This window comes from Schistocerca piceifrons, chromosome 2, assembly GCF_021461385.2.
Source record: "Schistocerca piceifrons isolate TAMUIC-IGC-003096 chromosome 2, iqSchPice1.1, whole genome shotgun sequence".
Classification (NCBI taxonomy): domain Eukaryota; kingdom Metazoa; phylum Arthropoda; class Insecta; order Orthoptera; family Acrididae; genus Schistocerca; species Schistocerca piceifrons.
In genome coordinates, this window is record NC_060139.1 from 1,090,968,491 (window position 1) to 1,090,984,388 (window position 15,898).

Genomic DNA, 15,898 nt, shown 5'->3' on the forward strand with positions numbered 1-15,898 from the left:
TTTTGGTCCATTGGCTCCCCCAGAAAACTAGATATCACATGGCGTAAATCATGTTGGTGCTGCTCACCCCACAACACACCCACACACTAAATGATTGAAATAGGAGACAGTCACATCATAAGGAATCTGGAAGAGTTTTGAGGCATTGTGGAGCGTTTCTAAACTGCTGTCCAAAGGTGATTGATGACCTCTACATTTGAACTTCACAATCATAGTGACGGGATAGCTGATGGCGCCGTGTCCCGCTTGATTGATTCCTAGTGTTGCTGCCATGCTCGCTGTCACTGTTTCGGTGTTGGCCATACCCGGAAAGTGTTGCCTCCTCCACCAAGACTCTTTCTCCATATCAAACAAGCGATGTCATTCAGTCATTACGTGGTAATCACCTGCATATCAGTGGACTGTTGGGATGGAATAGCAACCGTCGATGTACTGTAATAATAAGCATCATAGTTGATAGTGCGTGCAATTTTAGCAATTTTATGGTAATTTCAACACCGACCAATGATGTGGCAGCATGCTTACCAATTTCTGTATCATCGCTAAACAGCCCATTCACTACTTTGCGAGTACCATCGCGAATGTACGTAGATGGCTGTGCAGTACGTTCAGTCACTGTTAATTCTCGAACATATAAACCAAAGTATACCAGACAGCGACCTACATATCTCTAGCACTTCGAGCATAGTGTGTAACTTACGAACTTTCTCCATGTGGATGGGAGTCACAGGGCATTTCCGCATTCTTAAGACCAACGCTCCCTGTAACACTGGCACAGATTTAATCTGCAGCTGACCAGAAGTAGACCGCTACATTCCACGTTTCGTGTAGGAACAGTGCGAACCGAGGCTGCAACTACTGTCCTGTACCCATCCAAGAGCACAAGGCATCTCCAGCTGCGCGAATGTAGAGGACGTGCGTTATCGATCTATAGTAGAGATGTATCTATTCTGATGACATAACAGACGGTTAAGAACAAGAAACGGTTGGATTTTAAGCATGATCGAGCTCCAGATGGATGGAGTTTGCTGTGTTTTGCGTAAATCAACTGCGCTATCAATTCTAATGTATTGTTCTCGTGTCTGGGATCATTACCAAGAAGTTACTGGGAAGATAGGACATCAACACACGCACTCCTAAGGCTACAAGGTTCTGAACCTAAAACACGCTATAATGTTAGATCGTTGTGGTTTCCGACCCATTGGTTGTACGTAATCCAATGCTGTTACTATCCCAATGTAAGAAATATATTTCCAGCACACGGCATACATTCTCCTTGCAGGTTTCTCTACGATAAACTATGGTGATAAAATGTAAAATCAGAAACTACTTCCTTACAACATCGCTTCCTTGTGATACATGTAGAATATAGCATTCTAGAGGTGTATAGTCCCCACTATTCACATCCGGTCACGGTTCAGAAATTATACTATGCTCGCATCGGTCCTATGTAAAATGATCGTTAGTAACGGAGAATGCCTCTTATAAAGAAATAAACAAACGCATAGCAGCGGTGTTTGACACGTGAAATTACACGACATGTCGCCACTAACTCCGCAAACAGGACATTGGTCAAGCAGATATATACACGAGGATTGTACTACTTCACAAACACCTGTCGGCTAACTTAGAATCACCGTAGTTATGAAACTGAAGACTCCATTTTATGACCAAGATGCGGCAGGAGACTGGAGTACGTGGCATAAATCTTGGTTCGTCTAGTGAATGTATCGAAACAGGATGGAAGTCCCCTGTTGGCCGAGAGATCTGCTGTTAACGATCGCAAGTAGAAAGTGCTCTAAGTCACACACAGAACACGCAGTTGTATGCGAGTCGAATGCAGGTTATGTCACACAATTGATGCATCCAGACAGAACAACGCAGCAACATGTCCCTCTCTCTCTAGAATGCATCATCAGTCCAACATTAAATCCCACCTCGTTACAGCTCCATCTCAACCGATCACTGGCTCCACTCTCTGTCATCCTCTAACGCATATTCAAGTAAGTTTAGAGGCAGAGGGTTCTCTTTATTCCAGGAAAGCACCAATAACAGCAGTCAACTCGCGTGTGTCATTATTACCTCAATAGACATACAGTAGAATGTTGCCTCGACGAAAAATAAAAGAATGTTTCCACTGTTCCCGGTGCTTCCACCTCACTGCTTTCTCATATTTCTCTAGCTATTGTATACTCGTTCCCATGTACAAGAATTGTTCTGCAACAATCAGAAGACACGAAAGAACCCCCCCCCCCTCCCCTCCTCCGCATTTCGGCGTATTTTCTCTCAATTTATACGTATTTTCCGTCATTTTATCGATTTTATGTCACTTCTAACCAAGCGATCACGATATCGTTTCTCGTTACGCGTTGTAAACTTGCTTGTAAATGTAGTACAGCTGCCAACACCTAGCGCAAATGCACTATTTTTCTCGGCGGGTGGCACAGTGTAGCACTGTACTTGAATGCATCCAGTCACCTCCAACTGCGTTCTCTACAATTGCAGATGTTTGTTCTGTTTTCTGTATGCCTGTGTCTGTGCATGTGTCACGGGAGGCTGCCATGACGTGCTGTTCCCGCTGGTGGATCCAACTTCAAACACAGAACGCATCTCCAGACGTAACACGTGACTGGTCCAACTTTGAGCCCTATCCCAGATGTGACGTGTTGTGGATCTGCATCCAAACATCGCTCCGAATATAACGCTCGGCAGTTCCACACTCGAACGCCATATCGGGAGCCACCTGTTAGAGGGTACAGAATAACGATGATAGAATGTTTGGGTGATATACGCGAATGAACCGACAGGGACGCGGATCTCCTTCGGACTGCAGTACCTGAAAGATGTTGAGTCTTCCAAACTTTCCCGGTAAGAAACACCACCGTAACTGTTGTCTTTTATACTACATCGTGTTGCAGGAGCAGGCTTCGTTTGGTGCTGACCTTACACATCGTACATGGGTGGCGGAGCTATAACAACATGTTCCCATTTCCACCAAGTGGTCAAAACACGGTCCTATAGTACTAACTCGACTCACTCTGTTTCTGCATGGGTTGCAGGATGTGGTAGATATAGCTCTCTCCAACTTCTGGGTAAATTTGATCTCACTATCAACTACGGTGTGTATTACAATACATCATTCCGTATCAACAGTGTCTTTCCCATCCCGACTGTTGACTGGATACACGGATGATTACCGCATGACTGACACCAGTCAGCTGATGTGGTGGAAGCCTTGGTGGAACATTGGATATCTACTACTAGTCGCTGTGGAGCACGGGATTAGATGTATAGGTCATCACCTACATACAAATGTATGGTACGATTCCTCAATGCTACAGATTGGTCCTATTTCCATATGCTGCGATGCCCTCCACATTTTTTCATCAATAAAGTGACTGTACCTCTTTTTATTTGTACTACCCCATGCATTTTGTGAACAGCACCTTCTGACGATGGTCAACACCAGAACAGTTATCATATATATCACTGCAAAGTGAAGGAACAATGCTTTTCGAAAGGAAACTCCGAGACATCAACTACCCTGTCGATGGGGAAGATAGGATTAACTGTACAGGTGATCACCTACGAACAGCTGTTGGAAGCGCTCTACAGTACCGAAAACTCTTCCAGTTTCCATATGTTGCGATATCTTCCACATTTTTGTCAATGAGAAACAAAGTCTCTGCGTTTTCTTTCTACCAGCCTGTGTTGTGGTAGCTGTACAGTTCATGGTATGTGATGGTCAGCTTTCTGTGAGAGCCAAAGGATGGAAACGTCTTAATGTTGGTTTAGCAGGAGCTGACACGTATCTCTAAGTCATGATAGAAAAAAAATTACGGTGTGTACACTTATTGCGTGTGTTACAACCGAAAAAACAATGTATTAAACTGCTTATGGAGGAACAATACAGGAACCTTCTCATTTGATTGATAGTCTGTTGGATATGGTCATCCTACAGAACAGGTGATGAAACTATACACCAGTCTGTGGAAGCGTCTTTGATCAAGACCAAGATGCAGAGGGACTGTCTAAAAACTAGCGCTGTAGTTTTTGTTGTATGGGATCCTTAGCAGATAGGTTCGGAAAAGGTGACTCGTTTCGAGATATGAAAGTGGTACGAATATGATTCACCAGCGACTGTAATCATTAAAAGACCTCTCTACAGGATTCAACCCAAGTACGTGGTAGAATGGATAGACTTGATTCCAAATCGCAGACAGCATTTCTATCCGAAAGCGTAAACCATCAGCTACTCGTGTATGTGCCTGTAGACTCAAGACCGCTTTTTGTGCAGGGTAGCGGTAACATAGTCGTTACGGTCATGTCTTTAATAGCGCAGATATTACGCAAATGTATGGTGTGGGCTGCAGAACCCCTCTACGGTGTGCTTCAAATATTGGTGCTCAACAGCGTTCCTCAAAAAGAATGTCATCTTCCCTCCACGGATTCCCATTTGACCCACCTGGTGTGTGTAATCCTACTACTCGAAAAAAAAAAATTACTCGCCATGCATGATGTCGAATCTTCCACATTTAATTACTTGACCTATCAAACTGATATCAATGACGTGCTAGCTGGTGGCTAGGGCACCACGGAATGATTCTTGACAGGCGTTTCTTTTTTTTCCTGTTGTGGCGATATTTTTTAACAAAATTTTAATCTCGCACCTACACAGGGCGAGACAGACTCTCACTATTTGTTTCGTAAACGCTGGTGTGATGTAGGATCGCGCTGGTAAAAGGGGACCTGCCACAGTATACAAGAAACTATGTTCTCTTGAATTATACATTGTTGTTGTCGAACTTAAATGAATGTGTTTCTTCTTCAAACATATAAGCCCATGGCGTGAAAGATAGTCTGAAATGTTTTAATACGCATGTGACTGACAGTTTATTCACAGACACTGAATGCGAGATACGCTTTTAGGTCGTGTAATTTGTTCAACAAGTTGCAAGAAATTACTTAATATACCTATTTTTGTTTGGAGTTTATATTCTTGCTTTTTCTTTACTCCAATGACTGTTTCGAGGTGACGAGGCGTTCTGTAGTAACCAGTAAGTTACATGTGTCGTATTATGATCCGTTTATTACGAGTGCTGGTATTTTTCACGACAATTTCAAAGCGTAATTATAACTGTGACGCGTTTTTCTATTGGTTGTGATAGCGTGTATTGACTTTGATTAGCTGGGCTGTAGGGTGCCTTTCGAGTAGGTGTCTGTGGCGAACTCTGACGTCAAATAACGATAGATACTGTATGCTTATAGTAATACACTTTTTAAACTATTCTCTGTCCAACACCAGCATCTCGTCAGTTGAACATATTTCCCACCAAAAAGAATAAGATAGTACCTTACGCCCCTGCTTTCTCGCGCCAGCTAGTAGATGTAGGGTATTTTTGTGTGGGTCTGTCACTAGAGTGGTATTGACGAAATTTTTTCCCAGCAAGATAACATCAGTCGCATGGCATCGACAGTTTTTGAGTTGTAATGCGATTTTATGGTGTCTTTGTGTAGCGCTAAGCATGTGGTTGTGTAATTAGGACCGATCTTTATGATTAATTACGACCAAAATAAATAAAGTGCACTGATGTAACCTTCCTCTCCCGCATCTGGACATTTCCATGTTTTGCGAGGTGCACTTGGGCTTTCCATCCAGGAGGAGCAGGCTTCGAGTCCTGAGAAGGATATCGTCAATTTTAATTTCCCGCCATTTCCTTGGAGGGGTGTGGCGTGGGACAGCACAGACCTGGGACACAGAAATTCGCACGAAAATTCAAAATTCAAAATTTCCGCTAATAGGGAGGTTGGAGGAGGGTGGGGGAGGGTGGTGGAAGGGGAGGGACTGAGAAAAACACTTGACGTCATCCGTGGGGCAGGGATTCGTCTGGTCAGGGGGTGGGGGTTTCCTGGGGGCGGGGGTGATTAATCGATCAATTTAATCAATTTGCGTATCACTTTGATATCAAAAGTCGAGTGAAGACCACATCTCCCTACTACTGATGTCTTTGTTCCAAAACGCCCCAACTGATTCTGCATAGAACGCAGGCACGCATACTGCTCCTTTTTGTATGAAATTTTAACTCCTCTACTGCCCCCTCTACCCTGTAATGTCCTGGCATGGCATGCAGTGACTTCGTCTTCTTTTCTCAGATGAAGAAATCATTATGTCAAAGGCATTTCTGTACTCATGACAACGTCATTTTCAAGGTGCAACCTTTCATGAACACTCAAAATACTGACTTACAGAACTAAGGTCTCTGACACATCGTAAGTCTATGAAAACCCAGTGTCGCATTGAAGGGTGAATATGTAGAGAAGGACCAAGCATCGACTAGTTTCATAGTCGCAGCCTCATTATTTCGAGGTGATTCTTAAAACTGCTACACCCTACACCCGTCCAGACTTTGGGGTTCCCCAGAGTGCAGCAGGGTTACAAAGTAGTATGTAGAAGGTGTGTGGAGCGTGATGTACAGCGTGTAGGTGCTGCTGTGTACAGGGTGCAAGGCTGTTATGTACAGGGTATTGTGTACAGGATGTTACGTCCAGAGCTACAGGTGTTATGTACAGGGCTACAGTGAGTGGTGTAGAGGGCGACGTGGTGCAAAGTACGAGGCTACACGATGTTGTGTACTGGGAAACGTGGTGTAATGTACTAGGCTACGGGGTGTTGAGTACAGAGTTACTGGGTGTTGTCTACTCACCCCGTTGAGCGTGATGGTTGGCACCCCCTTCAGCTCGGGCCTCACAGACCTCGTCCTCACGCCGTTGGCGTAGAGCAATTCGTTCCCAAGTGGTCCTTCCGCACAGTCCATAATCGGCTCCCATACAATGTACATACTGCGTGCACACTGAAAAGAAAAGAGGGTGCGGTGGTGTTGTGAGTGCAGTGAACACCATATACCATATATCAAAACACACACACACACACACACACACACACACACACACACACACACACCAAGCCTACGATGATGAGTGCTTAAGCATTCCTCGCTATTACGAATGGTTCACATGGCTTAAAAATGACCGGACGGAAGTTAAAGGTGACCCTCCTTCAGAACTCACTTCAACGTCTACCGACCACGCTTATGTCAGGAACGTCAACGAATCGAAGTATGACTGTCCGAGAGATTGCAGAAGAACGTAACATTTCACTTGGATCATGTCATGAAATCCTGACACAGCATCTTGAAATGCATCGTGTTGTCGTCACGTTCGTCCCACGACTCATGGGTGGAGAGAGAAAAACGTTCGCCTCGCCTTGCATATTTGGATCGCGCAAATGAGAGCGAGATATCCCTTAAGGGAATCGTAACTGGTGATGAGACTTGGGTCTACGTTTATGATCTTGAGACCAATGTTCCATCTTCACAATCGGTCGAGAAAGGTTCTCCAAGACCAAAAAAAGCTGTTCAGGTCAGGTCAAATATCAAAGCCATGCTCAGAGTTTTCTTTGACTTCGAAGAATTAGTTCACAAGAATTCTTGCCACAGGGACAAACTGTTAATCTATGGTACTATAGCGACGTGTTGTGACGCCTGCGACAAAATATGAGAAGGAAAGGGCCTGAAATGTAGCTCGAGATTTCATGGCTATTACATCCCGACAGCGCGCCGGCACATTCATCCCTGTTGGTTCGTGACCGGAGGCCTATTACGCAAAAAGCCATATCACTGTACTGCCTCACCCTCCGTACTCTTCAGACCAGGCCCCGGCGGACATTTTTTTTATTTCCAACGTTGAAAACCCCGCTGAAAGTACGAAATTTGCAACGAAAGACGATATAAAAGAAAATTAGAAGACGGTGCTTCGCATGATCCATCAAGAAGCGTATCAAGTCTGCTTCTGGAACTGGAAATGGCGTTGGGAGCGGTGTATCAATAGTGAAGGAAACTATTTCGAAGGAGACCATACAAAAAAGTAAAAGGTGACGGCAGAAAAAATTTATGGACAAAGTTCCGGAATTTTTTTAACAAATCTCGTAAACGAAAGTTGTTAGGCGTGTTTCTACATCTGAAAGGTGAAGTCTATTCAGATTTCGCACCAGTGGCGTAAGAATGGCGCTAGTAGCGATAGTACGAGGATGAAAATCATGTTTGCTATAAATGCACGCTATAGCGGCTGTGAGCATTAGTTACCTTTGAGATTGGACGTGGGGAGTTGATGTCAGCCAAGAATGCCTTTAAGGTGACAAAGACGCCGATATCAACACCTCACTGAGTTTGAATGAGGTCGTGTAACAGGTCTGCGAGAAGCTGGATGTTCCTTCTGCGAAACTGTGGCAGGAATGTAACCACTGTTTACGACTGTTGGCAGCGGTGGTCACGATAATGTACTATCACAAGAAGTCCACTCGCTCTGCACAGGCACGTGGCTCTGCCGCGCTAGTGTCAGTCCTAATCGAGGGAAAGGGAAATTTTATCAAAATTCAATGAAGGCACTGTTGGGCGATAAAATATGGGGCCGCTGGCAGAGTGTGGTAACAGACGACAGCCAGCAGGCCGAACAAGGTAAACATGGCACTCGCGGGAGTGGAGCTGTGATGGGGGTATTGCACGCACGATTTGTTTTGAGTGGAGCAACAACGAGGCAGGAAACTGCAGCGTTGCTTTAAGTTATTGCGATGTATGAGGCGAGGCATTCGGCCAGAGCCAGGAGTGGAGATTTGTAAGTGGCTGATGTGTGTGAATTCATCCCTGCAATAGTTTCTGTCTCTCCCTGACACTACATCAGAAGCGAAGGAGAAACCAATGTAAGTAGACGGGCAATTTTAGTTCAACAGGGGGTGCCAGGTCAGTCGAGCGTCGGGATGGACCTGCGCTGGTCTACGCTTATAGGGGCCAGTCTGGCAGCAATGTTATAAGTAATCATCATAAACTTGTACTTTGTTTGTATGTACTTGTTCGGACTGTATTCGAACTCAGGGGACACATCACCGGGGCGGGACAGAACGGCAGCCTGGAACTTGGAGATCGCACAGTGTGCCTGAAAGAGGGCAGTTACAGCGATCTGCAGTGCGTCCAGGAGGGGCTCGGTTCCACTCCAGTCTATGGGCCACGTTCGCTTCCCACATGGCGTATCGGGGTCCGGGCGAGGCGTACGCTGCGACAGGAGCAGCAGCACTGCGACAGCACCATAGATGGTGGCGGGTGTTGCCATCCGGCAAGCACCACTAGCGACAAGTTGCGGCACAGCGTCCAGGAGGGCGCGGGTTCCAGTCCGGTCCTGTCCTGGGAGCAGCGGCGGCCCTTGACCAGTACGTCCACCTTCGTCCCATAGTCGGACAGAGCAGGCCAAACGGGGCGGAGAGTGGCGAGGACCAGGGGCTGCAGCAGTCTCCGGAATCGCGGGCAACAGCAAGTCGCAACGTATACGCTGGCGGCGACCGGGAGAGCGGCGGCCGACTTCCATTGGCAGGCGGCCTTGATGACGGCAGCAGCGGCGTCGGCATACCAGGAGTCTGCTGAGCCGGCTGGACTTACAGGACATCGGCGGGCGGCACGCTGACACTACACTTCACCATTTTTATGAAAGAGGATCAGATAAAGACGGTGGGTGGAGCTGGGAATAGTCTTGATGGGGACAGGGAGTACGACGTAGGTGATGACCTGTTCATCTTTGCCATCCAAATGGCAGGTGAGTTTGCATATCGTAGCATCTTCAACCTGCAGAAGCTCTTAGACTTTGCCATCACAGTGGCTACCGCCCAGACTCGACTGTAAGCCTCAGTGCTCCTGGTGCCAATGTGAAGACCATGTGGCGAAGCACTACCACAAAGTTACCAACTGTGTGAAATGTTCTGACGAACACGACACCCGTGGTAGGGGCAGAACAGAAATGTTGATGTGTGCTTGCTCTGGTGGGCCACACTTCGCAAACTGGCGCGGCTGCTCGGCATTAAGAGGTCGCTGGAATGTTACAGGAATAAAGCAAAAAAAGACGACGAACCGGACGAGCTTGGCAGCAGCCAGGAAAGCCGAGGGGAGACGTCAATGGTAACACCACAGCCTCGCCGCCAGATCAGATCACAAGCTAGACGGCAATGTTCTCACCTCCCGTACGGCTGGCTACCCTGCCCCACGAGTATTTCAGGTGAGGAGGGAGACTGGCTGTGTGTCGCAGAGCACAGGCAGCCAGCGCTGGCCCATCGTGAAGGACAAGACGCTGTAGTGGCAGGAGACAAAGCGGAAACACTCCTGCATAGCAGCAGACGACTTGCACGTCATGGTTGATGCCGCCTTGGAAGAGGCAGAGACCAGGTTCAGGATGTCGCTCCATATCGAGATGAAAGCTGCCTGCCACCAGCCGTGGGAGGTCAATCGTAGGTGGTTACAGAGTGAACCATGGGCGGTACATACCAGTGCATAAAGGAACGTGACAACATCTTCACAAACGGATATTAGCACAACGTGGCAACTGTGATCGAAGACGTAGACGATCCGGGTGTATAAACTGAAGCTCTGCCCAAAAATGGTCGTCAACAGAGCGTAGGAGAAGACCCATTGGGATCAGAAGGCGAAAAACGCCAACGTAGAAAGACGACGTAATAGGTGGTAAAAACGAGCAACTCCCGCCAGGGTTTTCAGGGATTTCCCTTGACCATAAGATGAATGTCAGAGTTGTCCTGAAATCCTTCAGTATTTCCAATTGAGAGAAAGTCTACCAACACTTGTAAGCCCAACAAAGGGTGAAAAGAATAAAACTGTACACTAATACTCCCATTGGCTGAATAGAGTATCTACAACATCTCAAGCATTTTTCTCAATCCCTTAAGGATGCAGGAAAAAATGACGAAGGTTGGGCGTTTCACTGTGAAGAACACTGAAGAACACAGAGACGTATAATAGCATTACCAGGAACTGACATAGTTTAAAACGATCTCGTTTTGCGGCCCAATTTGGTCAGGGGCTGGTCGTATCACGCGCTAGTCAGATCTGAGGGACATCTGGATGTGACATTGGGAAGATGCTGGTGTGGGAACGAAAGTACTAAGAGCAAACCATTATATTCCGGTTACACGATAAGTAACAGAAAGATTAAGGCTGTCGACTAAACTAAACACCCAGGGATTACAATTACGAACATTTAAATTAGAAGCATCACTTACAACAAAATATCAAATGGTTCAAATGGCTCTGAGCACTATGGGACTTAACAGCTGAGGTCATCAGTCCCATAGAACTTAGAACTAATTAAACCTAACTAACCTAAGGACATCACACACATCCATGCCCGAGGCAGGATTCGAACCTGCGATCGTAGCAGTCGCGCGGTTCCGGACTAAAGCGCCTAGCAAACAAGCAGTGGCTGCCTGCATGTACTGATAAGAGCTGCGCCATACGTCACACTTCCTGCAGATAATTAGAAGCTCGCTGGGCGCGGCAGGAAATGAGGCCCTGATAAACCGCAATGGCGGCGCCGGAAATTATTTTTCCAGCGGATCGCCCTTAGTTAGAACTATAGGGCGATCCGCCGAGCTCTAGCGGCGGCTGAGCTAAACTCTTTCAAGGTCAACCGCCAATATGGTGGCGCACACAGCCATATAGAACAAACAAAATATCATGGGAAGGCGAAACAAAGACTCCTTTTATTGGCAGAGCACTTACAAGATGCCGGGTCTAGGGGTCTTGGAGTAGCGTCTTTGATTCATAAACAAAATGTCGTCGGTCCCGGGTTCGATCCCCACCACTGCCTAAATTTTGATGAATAATCAGCATTGGCGGCCGAAGACTTCCGGCATAAGAAGTCAGCCTCATTCTGCCAACGGCCTTGTCAAAGAGGGCAGAGGAGCGGATAGAGGTTTAGGGCACTCTCTTGTCCTAGAGGTGGGAAATTGCCCCTAAAGGCGGAAGAATCAGCAATGATCAACGACATGCCGACGTCGCAAGCTGAAGATGAACAGATAGAGAAAGTGTATGAGAATATTGAAAGGGTAATGCAGTATGTAAAGGGGGACGAAAATCTAATAGACGTGGGCGTCTGGAATGCAGTTGTAGGGGAAAGAGTAGAAGAGCAAAAGATTCCTGAATAGTCCCCCATTCGGAACTCCGGGAGGGGACTGCCAAGGGGGAGGCTACCATGAGAAAAACATTGAATAATCTACGAAAGGATAACGTTCTACGAGTCGGGGCGTGGAATGTCAGAAGCTTGAACTTGGTAGGGAAACAAGAAAATCTGAAAAGGGAAATGCAAAGGCTCAATCTAGATATAGTAGGGGTCAGCGAACTGAAGTGGAAGGAAGACAAGGATTGCTCGTCAGATGAGTATCGGGTAATATCAATAGCAGCAGAAAATGGTATAACACGTGTAGGATTCGTTATGAATAGGAAGGCAGGGCAGAAGGTGTGTTACTGTGAACAGTTCAGTGACCGGGTTGCTCTAATCAGAATCGACAGCAGACCAACACCGACAACGATAGTTCAGATATACATGCCGACGTCGCAAGCTGAAGATGAACAGATAGAGAAAGTGTATGAGGATATTGAAAGGGTAATGCAGTATGTAAAGTGGGACGAAAATCTAATAGACGTGGGCAACTGGAATGCAGTTGTAGGGGAAAGAGTAGAAGAAAACGTTACAGGAGAATATGGGCTTGGGAGAAGGAATGAAAGAGGAGAAAGACTAATTGAGTTCTGTAACAAGTTTCAGCTAGTAATAGCGAATACCCTGTTCAAGAATCACAAGAGGAGGAGGTATACTTGGAAAAGGCCGGGAGATACGGGAAGATTTCAATTATATTACATCATGGTCAGACAGAGAATCCGAAATCAGATACTGGATTTTAAGGCGTACCCAGGAGCAGATATAGACTCAGATCACAATATAGTAGCGATGAAGAGTAGGCTGAAGTTCAAGACATTAGTCAGGAAGAATCAATACGCAAAGAAGTTGGATACGGAAGTACTAAGGAATGACGAGATACGGTTGAAGTTCTCTAACGCTATAGATACAGCAATAAGGAATAGCGCAGTAGGCAGTACAGTTGAAGAGGAATGGACATCTCTAAAAAGGGCTATCACAGAAGTTGGGAAGGAAAATATAGGTACAAAGAAGGTAGTTGCGAAGAAACCATTGGTAACAGAAGAAATACTTCAGTTGATTGATGAAAGGAGGAAGTACAAACATGTTCCGGGAAAATCAGGAATACAGAAGTACAAGTCGCTGAGGAATGAAATAAATAGGAAGTGCAGGGAAGCTAAGACGAAATGGCTGCAGGAAAAATGTGAAGACATCGAGAGAGATATGATTGTCGGAAGGACAGACTCAGCATACAGGAAAGTCAAAACAACCTTTGGTGACATTAAAAGCAACGGTGGTAACATTAAGAGTGCAACGGGAATTCCACTGTTAAATGCAGAGGAGAGAGCAGATAGGTGGAAAGAATACATTGGAAGCCTCTATGAGGGTGAAGATTTGTCTGATGTGATAGAAGAAGAAACAGGAGTCGATTTAGAAGAGATAGGGGATCCAGTATTAGAATCGGAATTTAAAAAAGCTTTGGAGGACTTACGGTCAAATAAGGCAGAAGGGATAGATAACATTCCATCAGAATTACTAAAATCATTGGGGGAAGTGGCAACAATACGACTATTCACGTTGGTGTGTAGAATATATGAGTCTGGCGATATACCATCTGACTTTCGGAAAAGCATCATCCACACAATTCCGAAGACGGCAAGAGCTGACAAGTGCGAGAATTGTCGCACAATCAGCTTAACATCTCATTCATAGAAGCTCCTTACAAGAATAATATACAGAAGAATGGAAAAGAAAATTGAGAATGCGCTAGGTGACGATCAGTTTGGCTTTAGGAAAAGTAAATGGACGAGAGAGGCAATTCTGACGTTACGGCTAATAATGGATGCAAGGCTAAAGAAAAAGCAAGACCTTTCATAGGATTTGTCGACCTGGAAAAAGCGTTCGACAATATAAAATGGTGCAAGCTGTTCGAGATTCTGAAAGAAAGTAGGGGTAAGCTGTAGGGGGAGACGGGTCATATACAATATGTACAACAACCAAGATAGAATAATAAGAGTAGACGATCAAGAACGAAGTGCTCGTATTAAGAAGGGTGTAAGACAAGGCTGTAGCCTTTCGCCCCTACTCTTCAATCTGTACATCGAGGAAGCAATGATGAAAATAAAAGAAAGGTTCAGGAGTGGAATTAAAATACAAGGTGAAAGGATATCAATGATACGATTCGCAGATGACATTGCTATCCTGAGTGAAAGTGAAGAAGAATTAAATGATCTGCTGAACGGAATGAACAGTCTAATGAGTACACAGTATGGTTTGAGAGTAAATCGGAGAAAGATGAAGGTAATGAGAAGTAGTAGAAATGAGAACAGCGAGAAACTTAACATTAGGATTGATGGTCACGAAGTCAATGAAGTTAAGGAATTCTGCTACCTAGGCAGTAAAATACCCAATGACGGACGGAGCAAGGAGGACATCAAAAGCAGACTCGCTATGGCAAAAAAGGCATTTCTGGCCAAGAGAAGTCTACTAATATCAAATACCGGCCTTAATTTGAGGAAGAAATTTCTGAGGATGTACGTCTGGAGTACCGCATTGTATGGTAGTGAAACATGGACTGTGGGAAAACCGGAACAGAAGAGAATCGAAGCATTTGAGATGTGGTGCTATAGACGAATGTTGAAAATTAGATGGACTGATAAGGTAAAGAATGAGGAGGTTCTAAGCAGAATCGGAGAGGAAAGGAATATGTGTGAAACACTGATAAGGAGAAGGGACAGGATGATAGGACATCTGCTAAGACATGAGGGAATGACTTCCATGGTACTAGACGGAGCTGTAGAGGGCAAAAACTGTAGAGGAAGACAGAGATTGGAATACGTCAAGCAAATAATTGAGGACGTAGATTGCAAGTGCTACTCTGAGATGAAGAGGTTAGCACAGGAAAGGAATTCTTGGCGGGCCGCATCAAACCAGTCAGTAGACTGATGACAAAAAAAAAATTACAACAAACCTACTAAATGACTACCTACACTAAGCTTGCTAATACTCTTCTGCAGCATTATTTCACAGTACGAGATCCTTACCAGACAGGGTGACAGAGAACACCGAAACAGTTCAAAGAAGGGCAGCTCGTTTCATACTGTCGTGAAATGGGGGAAAGTGTGTCACGAATATGACACCAAAGCCCATTGTAACAAAGGCGCGCTTCGCTTTGCCAAAATATTTCCACGAAATTTCAATATCCAACTTTCTCCTTTGAATGCAAAATTATTTTTTTGACGCCCGCCTACGTAGAGACAAAGGATCATCATAGCAAAATAAAAGAAAGTCACAGCAAGCCCGGAAAGATTTAAGTATGGACTTTTACCGTGTACTCCTTAAAAGTGGACGGTCGAGAAGTAATCTGAAGATGGTTCGATGAACCCTTTGCTTGCCAACCACTTCGGTGTGTATTTTAGAGTAGTCATGTAGATTTAGATGAGGCTAGGCATACGCGTCGTCAAGGTCCTGGTCGACCACATGTGACCACCATGAGGATGGATCACTGTACCGTGCACCAGACACGCTGTAGCCACTTCACGTACACACTTGCCATCCGTGAACAAGTAATTGTCTCCCTGCAACATTCTGCGTCAGAGACTAGCAGTTGCTACGCTGGGGAACTACCGCCCTGTGCATAGGCTACAGTTAGCACTACGACACAAGTGGCTGCATTTGGATCAGAGCCACGTCTGAAGGCAAGGGCTGCTGACAGAGGGCGTGGCAACGTGTTCAGCGATAAATCGCAGCTCTGCACTACCCCAGACGACCTTCACCAGTGAGTATGACAGCGTCCTGGGGAGAGGTCCCATTCTTCCCATGTTTTGGGGAGAGAACGATGTTACTCCTAGCGTCACGATGGGAGAGAGGTCAGGTA

The 15,898-nt window shown here is 45.6% G+C and overlaps 1 protein-coding gene across 1 annotated transcript in view; it reads right to left on the reverse strand.

The window, feature by feature from the left end:
* The window catches only part of LOC124777327 (gamma-interferon-inducible lysosomal thiol reductase-like), a 123,304-nt gene that overhangs the window by 35,578 nt on the left and 71,828 nt on the right, over window positions 1-15,898 (reverse strand). The window contains exon 4 of the mRNA XM_047252686.1: window positions 6,705-6,851. Coding sequence (XP_047108642.1) covers window positions 6,705-6,851 — 147 coding nt within the window. The remainder of the gene's footprint in view (window positions 1-6,704; window positions 6,852-15,898) is intronic.